Source organism: Alligator mississippiensis, chromosome 6 (assembly GCF_030867095.1).
Source record: "Alligator mississippiensis isolate rAllMis1 chromosome 6, rAllMis1, whole genome shotgun sequence".
Classification (NCBI taxonomy): Eukaryota; Metazoa; Chordata; order Crocodylia; family Alligatoridae; genus Alligator; species Alligator mississippiensis.
Genome location: NC_081829.1, coordinates 70648959 through 70664246, shown reverse-complemented (window position 1 = coordinate 70664246; position 15288 = coordinate 70648959). Strand labels below are relative to the sequence as shown.

General features: G+C 38.9%; 1 protein-coding gene across 6 annotated transcripts in view; it reads right to left on the bottom strand.

Annotated features, from left to right (window-relative positions):
• IDE (insulin degrading enzyme) overlaps nucleotides 1-15288 on the bottom strand; it is a 106356-nt gene that overhangs the window by 27045 nt on the left and 64023 nt on the right. For 5 of the 6 annotated variants that reach the window (XM_059729980.1, XM_014607816.3, XM_019484231.2 and 2 more), the window contains exons 14-17: nucleotides 14634-14716; nucleotides 8530-8674; nucleotides 3898-4008; nucleotides 2166-2286 (exon numbers count right to left, since the gene is read on the bottom strand). In XM_059729980.1, coding sequence (XP_059585963.1) covers nucleotides 2166-2286; nucleotides 3898-4008; nucleotides 8530-8674; nucleotides 14634-14716 — 460 coding nt within the window. Of the gene's footprint in view, nucleotides 1-2165; nucleotides 2287-3897; nucleotides 4009-7848; nucleotides 7994-8529; nucleotides 8675-14633; nucleotides 14717-15288 lie in introns of all 6 variants that reach the window. The other variant, XM_019484232.2, reaches the window with a different exon arrangement.

The window sequence follows — 15288 nt, the reverse complement described above, 5'->3', positions numbered from 1 at the left end:
ATCTGAAAGTAACTCTGTAGGTAATCCCAGGCATTTGTATGAAACATCCTAGAAGTATAAAAGGAGTCCACCTGCATGAAGCAGTTTCGGAATTGAAGACTAACTGTCAGTCTCTGCCCATCCTAAATATGTTGTCTTTTAAGAGCCATTTCTTCTTTGTTGATATATTTATTCTGTTCTACAAGATGCCAGTAGTGAACACGGACTTTAGTCTGATTTAGGGTCTCATTGTGCTGAGCGCTATAAAAAAAAGTGCACAAGGTATTGCCAACCATACCAGCTTCAAAGAGTTTACAGCCAGATCACGTATCTGAAATGACCACAAATTAAATAATTAAGAAAGGGATATAGCAAAATTAATATTTAAAGTGCCAAATAATTTGTCAAATCATTCTCTTAGCCAGAATAAAAGACATGAGAAGACACTCCTACATTTAAAAACAAATTTTTTTTGATTTTTTGTTATAAAAGAGTGTTTATGATAACTAAGAGTTTTCAGTGCCCAATATATATTAAGACATTCCCAGCTACCCGTGTGCAAGATTAACCATCTAATAAATGCGTCTCTGAGGGAGTGCCAAGTACACATCTTTGCTGATACAGGTCATCTGCTGAAAACAGGTTTTTATAAAGCAAGGTTTAAATAGAAACCGAATATTACAAAAAAAGGACAGCAGCTACAGAACGACATATCTATGAGGTCAAATCCTGTTCTCTTTACTCATCTGACTAGCCTCAACAAAATAAAAACCTGAATGAGAAATGCAACCTAAATGCCCTTAAATAACATCTTTTGGAAGATTTGCCGGGGTTGTTTCAAGGAGACAGATATTATCTTTCTGCATACTGTTCTAATACAGCATTTTGTCATGTCAGACCAGAAATTGCAAGGGAAAGCTTTTAGGTTGTGCTAAAACTATAAATGAACGCTCAGATGATTTTATAGTTACTTATATTTTAAATTCTGCTTCTCACTAAATATAGTGGGTGACCTAATTTCATTAGGGTCTGTTTGCATTCAAACTTGGGAGTCCCTTTTCCCTTAAATATGTATGAGTGACTGGTTATTAAAAAACAAAAGGAAACTAAAATTTCCTAAATGATTTTTCTCTCTGTTCCCTAATAACTTAAATTTTGAGGGAGAAAAATTAAAGATGTTCCGAAATATCTGGCTTAACACAATTCAAAATATGTATTTTGAACTGGGAACCAGATTGTAACTTCATTAATACAGATAAACTAGGATTAAATACCATATGCCTTTGAATTTAATCAACCTTGACTTTAAGATGCCCCCCCGCAATATAGATTATATATATGGAAAATATTTATAAATTTGTTACAATTTTCAAGGTATGTAATCTAATTATTGGAGAGTTGCCTTAAATTCACCCTCCCCCAACTGCTACAGTAGGGAAAGCAGGTGGTAGGGGGGAGGTCTAGTGGCTGAGGGGGGTCAGGCTGCCTGCCCTGTGTGACCACTTCTTCCACCTGCAGCCTTCCTGCCCCTTCCTACATACAGCCCCCTCCACACAATCTCTGCCCCTCTCCCTCCCCACCACTGCTGTCAGATGCTGCTCAGGCTCTATTTCCTCCTGGGTCACAAAGCACAGCACATGGAAGCATGGCACCTGCCAGGCCACACAGTAGCACTGGTGCTACCAACAGGCAGAGGTGAGGACAGAGCTTCCTTGTACTCTGTGCCTAGGAGGGAATCCAGCCTGAGCTGGAGTCAAAATGCATTTGACAGTAAGGGGGTAGTTGGAGGGGGCGGGGCTGGAAAGGGGGAGGAGGCAGAAGCTGCAGAAAGTGGGGGAGGGGGGGGGACAGGAGGCTGCTGTGAGTCTGCCTCTAGCCCTGATCTAGTTTCAGGGCCAGAGTCAGAGACACAGCAGCTGCCTGCCCCCACCTCCACTTTGTACGCAAATCTGAGACAAGAGACGTTTTCCTCCTTGCTGACTGGGGGGGGAAAAACCTCATCTTAGATTTAAGTAAATACAGTAATTATTTCTGTAATACATAATTACAGAAAATAAAATACAGTAATTTTAATTATTTTTAGACAACAAACCAAATCTCCACCTAAAAACAGAAATATTGAACACTAGAGAGACAATAAAAATGAGTTAGGTAAAAGAAAAAGTTGAAAACTTGCAAACATTTACCATCTAGAGCTTCTTTTAATTCATCTTTGGTCCAAGCAACTTCTGTCATCAATAGTCGGAGGTAATACATAGCATGCTGGTGAGGCTGTTCAGCTCGAAAGTTGTTAAGTGATCGCATATACTACAAGATTAAAAGAAACATTAAATAAATACAAAATTCAGCTTCTCAGCATAATGTTACCAATTAATTTAATGTTACCAACCAATTAAAAAACCGTTCTAGAAGCAAACAATGTTAACTGCTCTCTTATATTTGTGCCTTTTCAACCAATTTAACAACTGTGTTGAACTGTGATCATAACAACTAAACTATGACCATTCATTTGAACAACACAAAAATCACATCCAGAATTCAACTGCTATTAGTTTATTATAGCAGATAGCTCCTAAACCAATATTTTAACCAGTTAGTTTAGTCAGAGGTCAAATATTTTGTGCCAATTCTTAGTTTTATAACGATCTTCGGTATAGCGTTCTTATGCCAAATCTTTCTGATGTTCCAATAGGTAAATCTAAAATTAATATTTAAAGTCTTCTGCAATATGATAATGCTTTCTTCTTAATTAAATAAGTTCAGTCCAAATAATTACATTGTGAAATTGGACTACTAGAAGTAACTAAGAACTCATAACTATCTTAAAAAGCTAAAAAATATTTGGTAAAATGTATGCTGTGAATATGGGTAACAGGTCACTGATATTCATGCAGTTCTCACTTTCAGAAGTCTGAGTACACCTTACAAACTGAATACCCTTTGCTGTAGGTTCTTAATCTGAGACTTACAAGCCCCAGGTGGTCTATAGCAGATGGGACTGCAGATCCCCTCTGACATGCTTTTCCATTATGGACAGATCAGATTGGAGCACTGACCTTCTGTGTAACACAGTGGTAGCCAACCTTTTTTTGGCAGGTGCTCACAAGTTAAGGCCCAGCCTCTGCTGAGTACCATGCTGACCCTCCATCCCCCAGACATACCTGATAGAGTTTATATCCTGGGAGAGCCAGAATGGAGGCAGAGGGGCTCATAGACTCTAACCACCTGGAGTAGAGCAGGTGCTACAGGAGAGATATCACCACCAAGAGCTGTGTTTACCCTTCCCTGGCGCAACAACTACTGCAGGCTTCTATGATGAACATAGGTCCAAAGCCCTAATTAAGCTGTGGCTTCAGAACAGGGGAAGAGTTAGCATGGCTCCTGGCGGTGATACCCGATACCTCGTCTTACAGGAGTGTCCTTCCTCCTCTCTGATGGAAACAGCCAGAAGCTCCGAGCCACCTGCCTCCATTCTAACACTTCCCTTTACCGAGTGCCAGGACTCATGTGATACACACAATAGCTGCCCATGACACTTGTGGCACACATGCTGCATACTGGCCACCCCTGCTGTAACATGTAAGCATAAAATGGAATTCTGAGAACCACTGTTCTACCCCTTTATAAAATTCAAGTTGAAAGCCTGTGGTTAAACAATAAGGTTCCCACTGTATTTTACTTGAATTAAGATTGTAGGGTCAGATCTATTAAATTGTATAATGCCCTTTAAAATGCTTGAGGTGAATTCTTGGCCACAGGGAAGTCAAGGACAAAGCTCCCACAGGCTTCCATGGGCCCAGTGCACCAGGATTTCATCCCATCCTTTGAAAGATTTTGTTCTCAACCACAATCATGTTGATACGTCACTCCTAATCCATTTACTCAGTTTTAAATAGTTACATTTTCCATACTGCTTACCGCTTCTTTGATGATTTCAAATCTTTTCTCATCAATCTCAAAGGTAGCCATTTTCTCAATAATCTTCTTCAGCAAGATATGCTGTTTGTCATTATAACCTTTTACAGAAAGCTATGGAAAAAGTGTATAAGGTGCTTTAAAACTTTACAGGTAAAAGAGCAGTTTCTAAACAAAATTAAACATCACAACAAAATTAATGGGTTCAATGGAATCAGAAAAAAAATCTGATTTATTCTAATTTATAATCAATTTTATTAATCAAAAGCATCTCATTGAAGACAATATATATTTATATTTATACTAATGGTATTAGATGCAAAGGATAAATATAAAATTCACTGTGGCTTTACTAAACAGACGTTGAGTGGAGCCTGTATGCACTTTTTCTGTTTGTACTATTTGTATACAGGCTCCACTCAAAGGGTGCTTGAACAACTCACTATATTTTTCATTCTAAAGAGAATGTCCCAGAAATAGATATGTTTTACTGGCGTAATAGTAAACAAATATCATGACAGTAGAGTCACTACAGACACCTACAATGCTAAAAGTAAGTAGGGCAAATCCCAGCGAATTAGTCTCAAATTTAATAAGATATGGATACCTTAATACAAAGTCTGGATAAGGACACTCAAGGTAATGTATGGCTATTAGTTACTTAAATTAAAAAGCAGCATCTAGAAAGTACACAGAATAGCTAAACAACCATTTCATGGTATGAAAGGTACATGTGGTGAGAAACAAGTAGGGGTACATTGATAAAGATTTTTTGGGACAATACCGATGGCCAATTATTGACCAGCCATATCAGCTGATACTGATCTGATTGCTGACATGCAGCCTGGCACCTTGGAGAGCAGCGTCTGGTCAGTAAGTCTGTGGGTGGGGTGGGGAAAGTGTGGGGGGGCAGATCGAAGACCCCGGGTCAAGGAAGGGAGTGGGGCAGGGGCAGCACTGCCCCATCGGAGCAGGGCGAGGTGCAGGACATAGCCGGCGACTCCCCTGGGAGAGGCATAGGGGGCATGCACCCCCCACCAGATCTGTGAATGGGGTGAGGGTGTGCTGCTGTTGCTGCACACTCAGGACCAGGGCTGTTTTCAGTGGTTGCACTAAGGCTGGGCAAGGCTGAGTGGGGTGGAGAGGGCGGTGGCAGCACTGGGAGGGGGATCTGCAGGGGTGCTAGAGCCACGTCCAAATTTGCCATAGGTCCCCTCCCCGTGCCACTACAGCCCGCCCCACTCAGCCCAAGTGCAGCCAGCAGGAAGAGGTTGGAGCAGCCCTGGCCCTGAGCACGCAGTGGCAGCCTACCCTCACCCCGTGCACAGATCCAGGGGGGCACATGCCCTCCATGCCTCCCCTGGGGATGCGCACAGCTGCAGAAGCTGCCTCCCTCTCTGCTCTTCCCCCCCCCACAAGCCACTGGCTACGTCCTGTGCCCCGCCCAATTCCAGCTGAGCAATGCCTGCTCCTGCCCCACTCCCTTCTTCACTGTGGGGGCTCAATCTGCACCCCCAAACTCTTTCCCTCCCACCAGACTTACCAGATGGATACATCTCTCTAAGCTGCCGGGCTGCACTCCTGGCCCTGTGCATGCTGTGGCTGTGCAAATGCATACAGTATTTAAATTGGCAACATTATTGGCCACATCAGCCACAAAAAAAACCAACTGTCGATAATGTCAAATTTCTTTTTATTGGTGCTGATATGATACAATGCATCTGTGCACCTCTAAGAAAATGTCTTTAATAAGTTTCTCAAGAACAAACAGAAACTACAAGATCCAAGTCATGTTTTGATTTGAGCTATCGAAGTGGGACCCACAGTTATATCATCAGTAGCGTTTCGCATTCTCAGTTTTGACTTAAAAAAAAAAATATCCGGGAATTTTTCAGGGTTTATCTTTGAAACATAGAAACTGGGATGAAATTGGGGTAAAAGGAAGAAAAGGTGGGGGGGGCGGAATTGGTTTAAATCCAGGGGGGAGGAGGGAATTGTCGGTGACAGAGGGAGGGAGCAGGGAAGGGGCGGAGGGAGGGGTGTGGTGCAACCTGTTATCTGTTCCTAGGGCTGCAGTAGAGCCGCAGCCAGAGCCGCCAGGGTGCAGGTGGGACCTGCCCGCCCTAGGAGTGATTCCCATGGACAGTCCTGCCCTGTCCAGGGTCTGACCTGGGATCCCTGCGCCCCAAGGCAGCGGCTTCAGCCACCCTCTTCCAGCCCCCATGCAGCCACTGCCACCCCCTCTCCCCCTACTCTGCATGTGGCCACCACCACTGCACCCCCCTTTGTGTACAGCCAAAAATCTGTGCCTCAGGTAACCAGCACAGCGGCATTTTTAGCTTACCACCACCCCCCATTTTTCAGTTCCAATTCCTGGCTAACCAGCATGAGTGAGGAATGGGCCATTCCTCACTCATGCTGGTTAGCCAGGGATTTGAACTGAAAAATGGGTGTAAATCAGTAAAAACCAAATGATTTTAAAAAAAAGCAGGGAATTTATCAGTGAACCCCCCCCCCCCAAAAAAAAAAAAAGAAAATCAGTAAAAAATGAGAATGCAGAACACTAATTATCAGGGAGAAACACAATCTTTCCAAGAAAAAAATAAAATGTAGTAGTTATGAAAACAAAGTCCAGAAAGCAGATTTCTGCTACATAAATATTTTCCCTTTCACAATCACTGAAACACTGAATAATCAACCATATGATTTTGAAGAAACATACATTTACATTGTTTTAATGAAGGTAGATATAAAGTCATTATATAGTATACTTGTGTTGATCATAAAAATGCCCCCCTGAGCATTGTAGTATTACAAATGTGCTGCTATAAGACTATATGGTGAATAAATACTGAGTTAAGTACAACATTGATCCTACAAAATTGCAGAGTACCTATTACACATGTCGACATATTCTATAAGAGTATCTTTAGAGAGAGAAAGTTATAAATATCAATTCAGAGTAAATTTACAGCATGAAACTGTAATGTTCACTTAAATTTTAAGAAAATAAATTTCCAAGATATGAACAAAACCTGCTTATAAAAACAGCTTTAAAAACCTAAGAGCAAATAAGCAAAGTTTGCTTTTTACAAGTAAATTATGAACACTAAAATAAAAATTTCAGCAAGTTCTGAGACTGAAAAACAGTGTATATTTTTTCCCTATTAGAGTAGAACCTACCACAAAACAGGATTTTAGAGGGACAAAATTAAAAAAAGATAAGTCACAGGATCAAATATGCCGGCAGCCTTTTTGTCCAAAAAAATTTAAAGGCAATATACAACACACACTTCAACAAACTGTTCTTGAAAGTATTATGTTTTATATGAGAGTTGAATGCCTGTTTGTTACAAAAAGATAGTTAATGGGAAGCTTTCAACAGAACTGCACAATAGGTTTGATTATATCTTGCATAAAACTAAAAAAGAAATGATCAAAAGGAAATATTTTTAAATAGCAATCATCATAATTTTTAATTTTAAAACAGTTGAACAAAAAAAAAAATCAACTCCAAAGAAAAATTAATAGAAAGCTATTAGTCTGATACACACATGCAAAATACATTTCAATAGGTAACTGCTGCAGAAATAGATGTGCTATACAATCAAGGGAGTTAACACTTATTAAAAAAAGAAAAAGGAAAAAGAAAGCATTTTGGGTTGTATATATCAAACAGGCCATAATGCTTTCAGGTTACTGTGCAAGCAGGTAAATAAATGAATTAGAATGCAAACAGATGCACTGCACACACTTTCACAAAACATACAATTGTAAACCAGCCATTGCTAATGGTTAGAACACTAGGTTTGGGATTTTTTAGTCGTGAGATAGATGCAGGAGGAGAAAAAACCCACAAAACTATTTTGTTTAGAAATGCAGAAGTATAATGTTTCCCCAAGCTCAACTTAACTCTCAAGCTGTCTCATTTCTTCCTGAGTTTTTCTTACTTACAAGTATTGCATTCATTCCTGATGCAATGCCATAGATCAAACCTGAGAGGCGTGCTGCATATGTATACTCTTTTAAATCATCCTTCAATAACCTGATAAACAGGTATGTCATGTTGCAATGGAGAGGATCAGCATAAATGTAGCGACTAACAAAAAGAAAAACAAAAGAAATGCTTTGATACCTCAAGCAGTGACAATGTAATGGATGAAGAAACATGACTGAAGAGTATGTATATGCAGCCTCATGATCAGTATTTCTTGGAAAGGAAAGTTGAGATGAATCATTAATTAAACAGCAATATTAATTTTTCTTGGTCAGAAAGTCTTTCAGTAGGCATCTGACACAAAATGGAAATCTAAACTCAAATTAGGGCCAATCATCCTTCTTAGAAGGAAGAAGGAATCTTAAAGCTAACTAATTCATTGAAATGATATAAAAAGAAAGAGGAGTAAATTTACTTAATACGAATGAAAATATTGGACAAGATTCAACTTAAAATTCAAATCATAAGAAAATACATGGTTAGCAGTTAAGTTTAAAAAAAAAGGAGTACAAAACCTTAGACCCACAATGGAAAAAGCCATGTTTTAAATAAAAATGCTTCCAACAAATCAATATAAAAATGTTGATGAGTGGAAGTAGATCTTAGGCTCCAAGATTTTCCTTGATTTGGGTACTTACATACATCCCATAGATGGTATTTTGGAGGTCATAGTTCAAGCCAGCTAGTTCTGCTGCATATGCATACTCGTTGAGGGAGTCTTTGAGTAGTTCAAGGTACAAATATGCCATGTTACAATGCAAGGGATCCACGTAAGCAAATGGGCTGGAAAAAAATGTTGAAAGTAAAATATGCGGTTTAATTATTTTTCAGTTCTGTTTGGCCTTTTATGTTTCAACTAAAGGGAACAATATTGAAATATTCTATCTTGAAGGATCCCACTCTGAAAGTTTATTACATCCAAAAAAACCCCCAAAAGCATAAATATCTGATTTTTTATTTATTCTTTTTTTTTTTTTTTAAACTTACGGTTCAGTGTTGCCCTATACAAATATACATTCAGGAATTTAGTGATTTAAAAAACCCCCAAACCAACTGGTAAATTAAACCATACTATAATAAGTTTGTCGCAGAAGTCAGAGCCAATCAAGCGCAAAATAAACTTGAATAAACCGTGACTGCTACACATTAACTAGAAAACAATTACATTCTACATGTTAATCAAATTAATGCTTTCACACTATCAGAAAATACAGTAGCTGCTTTAAAAAAAAGTTAACAGTTACTGAAAAACATTATGTGAATCAATCCAGAATTCCTGAAGTTCAAAGCAGGAAACACCTAAAGCATTTCCATTTCCAGGGTATGTTCATTGTATATGGTCTTTTAAGGACAACAATGGTACAGGTATCAACATGTTATAATAGCTAACCATGTATAGTAACCACCAGACATCTTAAATAGAGTGAGGCAACCCAAAGACTCAAGCCATGTTTCAACAGTACTGACGTGTGTTAACCAACTACATTTCTTAAAGAAGACATTTCTACTACAGTCAGAAATATATTTTAAAAGTACTTACTATATGCATCTGTATGCAGATATGCTCATTATCAATGCCACAGAAATAATAAACATCTGAAACAATGTCTTATCAAAATATTGTTCACTAATCAGATAATATATGTGCTCATGTTCATCATGAAGACAACTCATATTTCCACAAGACTGATATGGTTTCATAGAAATAAGGTCGGAGGGGACTTGAGCAGATCATCTAGTCTGGCCTCCTGCCCTGGGCAGGAATGAATACAGGGCTCTTATGACCCCTACTAAGTTTAAGCTCAAGTGACCCCAGCTAGGTAGTTATAAAGCAAGCCTCCTTTTAAAGACTCCTAAGGTAGAAGCCAGCACCACTTCCCTTGGATTTTGGTTTCACATCCTGGCCATCCTGACTGTGAAGTAGTGCCTCCTGATGTCTAGCCTGAACCTACTCTCAATCAACTTGTGGCCGTTATTCCTTGTTACTCTGGGAGGTGCTCGGGGGAACAGGGTCTCACCCGTTCCCCTCTGGTCCACCCTGGTAAGTTTATAGATGGACACTAGATTAATACTTAATACAGTGGGAGATCAACCTTTTTTGGCAGACATGCCACAAACAAGTCCAGCACCCCGCAAGTGCCATTTTGATCCCCTTCCTCTACCCAAACTCCTGTTCTGCTTCCTGCTTGATCTCCCGAGTTGCCTTCTACTTCCTGTCATACCTGCTACATGATGCCTGTTCCCTCCTGATCTGCTGGTGTCACATACAGAGGCTGCCTGTGCCACTTGTGGGACTCATGTTGCAAGTTGCCACCCCAAGCTTAAAAAATGAAGTACAAGAGATTTCTAAGAACTCCTGAAAGGTCTTGGCAAGACCCTGTGCCTTTTTTCTAGGTACCATAGCAAGATGGGAAGAAATCAAAAGCAAATTTGTTAGCAAAACAAATTTGCTCCTCCTAGTCTGATACCCAACTCGGTGGCTGCTGTCTACCTACTAAAAAGAGCCTATCCTTATAAAGTAACCAGAAAAGTTCTGTTAGTATAAAACATAGTGGGGTCAAAGACCTCTAAGTACCTAATACCAGTGTGCCCTTATTATTCTACAATATTAACTTCTAATTGAAATTCAAGGTGTTTCAGTAGGCATCTACAAATGATTTGGAACCCCCGCCTTTATTTTTTCCTGGGTGACAGGGCATTCTCAGTGAAGGTCTCTTTTGGTACCTGCCTGCTTCTTCTAGTGATCTCTCAATGCCTAATTGAAACAAGCTTCCAGCCACCAGTATACAACCTTACTTTTTGATCTGGATTTTTAAAACTTTTTGAATGCGAATTTCAAAAGGTGCATAACTGAGTCAGACACTCAACCTCTGTGAAAAGTCAGTGAAAGCTGGACACCCCTCTCCATAGTTTGTAGGGTTTTTGACAATTCTAACCTAGGTCTTCTTCTCTTTAATTTTAAGTCCAACTTCCTTTGAAGTGCTACTATTTGATATTTTATGTTAAGGCAAGGTATTCAGTTGTGATAGGTAACACTATATGCTTGTAAATAAATATAGTTCAGAACAGAAATATACACTATAACTGGTTAAAAATAAATTAGCAGCATGTTTTAACCAGAGTGGGCACATCTACACATGCATTAATGCACTGTAATTACAGCATGTTAAGTGTAGTATCTGTAATAACAGGTACTAACTTAATGCATCGTAATCTGTGCTACTGTGCAGTAGTGCTGGAGCATGTTTTTTAAGTGACACTAATATACAGTAGACAAATTCTATGTGCATTAGCATGGCTTTCGCTGTGATGCACTAATGCACAGTAGAATTAGTTGACTACGCTTCTAGCATCTCATGTAGATGCACCCAGTCTGTCTAAACAAGTGGTTCTTAACTTCAGACTCCAGGCACTTCTTAGGAAATGCCAGATCCTAGCTTTCATTGGTCTGTAGCATGGAAAAAATAATAAAGCAACTCTTCTGTTGCAAAGAACTCAGAAAGCCCATAACATGTCAGAATGTTTTTAATTCTATGGATTCCTATTTGAAATGCCTGGGTTTATTTTATGAATAATGTTTGTACACCTAGCAGTGCTAACATCATGTGTCACTTCATGACACCACTGAAAGGATCTCAATGCACCCTGGCTGAGAATCACTGAACCTTGAAAAATCTGAAGCACAGCTATTTCTTTCAACCACTTTAAACAAAAGTTTGAAAACAATTCCAGAAAGGCATGATTTTATTTTCTTTTTAAAAAGGACAGTTACTTGTTAAAATCATAGCTTATATAGGTTAGAAACTATTTAATACCCTTGTGGCATATGGTGAGACCTTAAGCTCAATATACCTTTATCTCAAGTCTCACATGATGCCTTCATTCGATGGCTTCCAGATTCTTGCATACATGACAGTTTCACAATATGCTAAACATCCTTGAATTTCCTGCTAGCCCATGTTGAGAATTTTGGACATGAGGGAAGTCCTTGATTACCCTTCCTATACCTGCTTTTAATTTCGTTAACCTAAGAGATGCTGTTACTATAATTCAGCCAAAAACTACTCCAAAAATCCAAGCTGATTGCTGATTTCTGCTGACTACAATACTTTCGTACAATTTCAATGGCTGTGCTCCAAACATCAATGTCTGATGTAGTATATAGAATGTTTCATATATTAAGGGAAATCTGATTATCATTTTTTAACACAGGTTCCATCATATTGTTCTGACAGAAGTTAGGCTAACTATAGAACACAACACGGTCACTTACCACATTTTTTTTTTTAAAGAGGGAAGCACGTCATTAGGAGAGGTTTATTTGACCAAAAAGCATTTTTGGCATTCTGCTCAAAAGACCACAAAAGCCATAGGGCCTTCACTATTCCACTAGGAAAGATTCTGACCCACCACTGTCTCTGATGACAGCAGTTATGCTTAAGTTCAAGAGAGACAAAGGTCCAATGAACAGAAGAAATCTGCTTCCTACTTCCATTGGAGATGTGGTAGGCAATCAAGCAAATACCTGCTCATCCTGATCATATAAAATAAGGAAATTCCCACCCCCCACCACCTCAAACTCTGGCTCCCCATCTGAGGATCACTGCTACCCAGAGGAGAGGGTTGCCTTAAACAAAGCATTTCAAGTCCTTCGAGCTGTCCCATAAGGATTCATCCACCAAATATTTACAAATACAAGTGGGAAAGTTCACAACCTATTGAAAATACATCCAAGTGAATCCTTTCACTGGTCTACACAAAAATGACTATTTTACATCTGTTACACACTCAGGTTATGGACAACATTCATCAGAGTTCACCTGAAAGCTATTTCATAACTTTTGATGATGCTGTAATAGGCAAACCCTTCATAGCAAGAGTGCCATTGTTTTGTAGGAGCATCAAATATGGTGGTTTGGTTAACTGATTGTATTTATTAAGGTACATTCAAAAATAAAGTTATAGACAAGTACTTTTTTATTTTTTCCCCTGCCTTGACACAGTTTGTCAAAACTTAAGAACCAACTTATCGTAAGTCACTTGATACAGAGAGCCTGATCTGTGTTATTGTCTTTCTGTGTTTTGTGGGCAGTCCACTTCTTAGAATAGCTCTATATGACCACTAATTTTATTCCTTGGATGGATATTTTCAGTTGTCAGATATTTACCAGGATGCTGAGGAAACACCTACCATTCTGCCAACAGTACCTGGAAAAGAATTCTACCAGTCTTTCAAGATCAACAGTATCTCTGAGGCTAGAAACAGGCACAAACCTGATGATGTCATCAATTTTTTTTACTAGCAGCACAAAGCAAAAGCAAACACACACCCATACCGATTGCCACATCACAAATGCCCACATTTGTGGCCATGACAAAAGGAAGTATTCATTTATGGTGCTCTGTTGTGGCAGATGTGTTTGCTTTTAGGTGGGGGAGTGCAAGCAGCTCAGAGCTGCCTGCACCTCTCCAGCTGTCCCAGGATCAGGCTCCAGAAGCCCTAAGAGTGCCTGCCTAGGTTCCCCTGTTTGCAAAGGCATGCCCTGGGAATCCCTAGGCACATGTATCACAACTGTACCCCAACTCAAGGCATGCCTCTGCAAATGGAGGACATCTGGGTTCTCTGTTTTCAGGCGTCTACCTCAGGAATCCCCCAGTGGGGGTTCTGTTTGCAATTGTTCCACAGGACTTGGCCCCTGAAACCCAGGAATGGCAGGGCCCCAACCCTACAGAACAACAGATAACAGCTAATATATTGTAAAAAAAATTATGACTTTTTAGCCTGACTATGACATTTCCTTTCTAGTTTTTCAAGAATGTTAAAATTAGTCCTAAGGACAAATAAGGAGAGGTTCTGAAATATTTAACATATTCTGTAGCCCTATATGGAATCACTGCCACATAACATTCACAGTCAATAATCATTTAATTCTATTTAATCTAGCTCTTGATTTCTATTGCTTCAAATGAAAAATCTAGAGCTAAGATGACACAGTTTTCTATGCTCCCAGCTCTATCTTTAGAAAACTCTACCTGGAAGTATCTGTTTTCACCATTTCTTACATTTGTCACATTTTTGAGTGTGATAATTCTTTATGAAAAATAAAATTCAAGACCTGATTTAACTTCTTTGTGACAGCTACCACACATCTTGATTTGGGAATCATAATCTGCTGATATTAAAGAATCCCAAAACCCATTCCCATTCTGTTTTTATAAAGAAGAGGTTTCTCATAAAAAGAAAGTTATGTTTTGCAAGATTAATCAACAACCCAAAGCCTAGAATAATAATTACATCTTGTCTAGGCACACATGAGAAAAGCTAAAACAGAACCTGCTCTTATTTGTGAGTAAACAGGACTACCCTGACAACATTTAGCATAGAAAACAATATCCTTACACAACATTGTAACATTTTAAAATTTAAAATGCTGAATTGCAATTCAATAATAGGAGCTTTTGACAGATGCATTTCAGGCATAGCAAATAATAAGTTAAAATGAACTGTTTTAAAGATTAATGTAAGTATTTAATAGTATTAGATAATCTCTTATCACTCTAGCTCATGAACTCCAACTTCTTGTTTTGATGAGTCACCTTTCCACATGTTTGTGTTATGGTATATTACCAAACCAGAATCAATACTTGAAAGTATCAATGCCTACAAGAAAGTTTTTGCCACCTAGATACAGATTGCCAAGAAAGAAAATTTTTGGAGTTCAATACTTAATATACTGCATACCTGAAAAACTCAAAGTTGAGACAAGCTTTTGGCAAGAAAAATTTGTCATCCTGTTTGAACCACAGTTTGCTCATGGCAGTGTCCTGTATTAAGAAAAGGAAAGTTTATTTGTTTTTTTTAAGCCATTTGACTTTTTAAATATAATATGCTATAGTCCACTGCTTTACAAATTGCATTTGGTCACTTCTATTCTGATGAATTTTTCTCCCTAAACTTGAGTAAGTCAAGTGTGCATTTGTTTTTATCCATCCATCCATCCTTCCCACCTCTAGCAACATTCTCTCTATTCTGACAGCTTTATACCAGGTAAAAGGGCTGATGCAACGGAAAGAAAGCATTAACTTTCCTATACATTTAAAATGGTAATTGTTATGGCAGGCTTGTTTTCGCAAGCTATTTGTTGTTGCTAATATACTTGCAATGTTAGAAGTCACCCAAGGAGGATATAGATAGAGAGTACAGTACAGGTGGGCCCCTCACAGGCACGTGAACAATTATAAACTGAAGAGCAAGATAATAAAATGTTGATATCAGCACCACCATATAAGTTAGGAGCAAAATAATACACATATCCAATTGTTTTTTTAACGTACAAGAAATAAGTTCTGTCCCAATAGGCTATCCTACTATATATAGTGCTCTCCTTACACTGTAA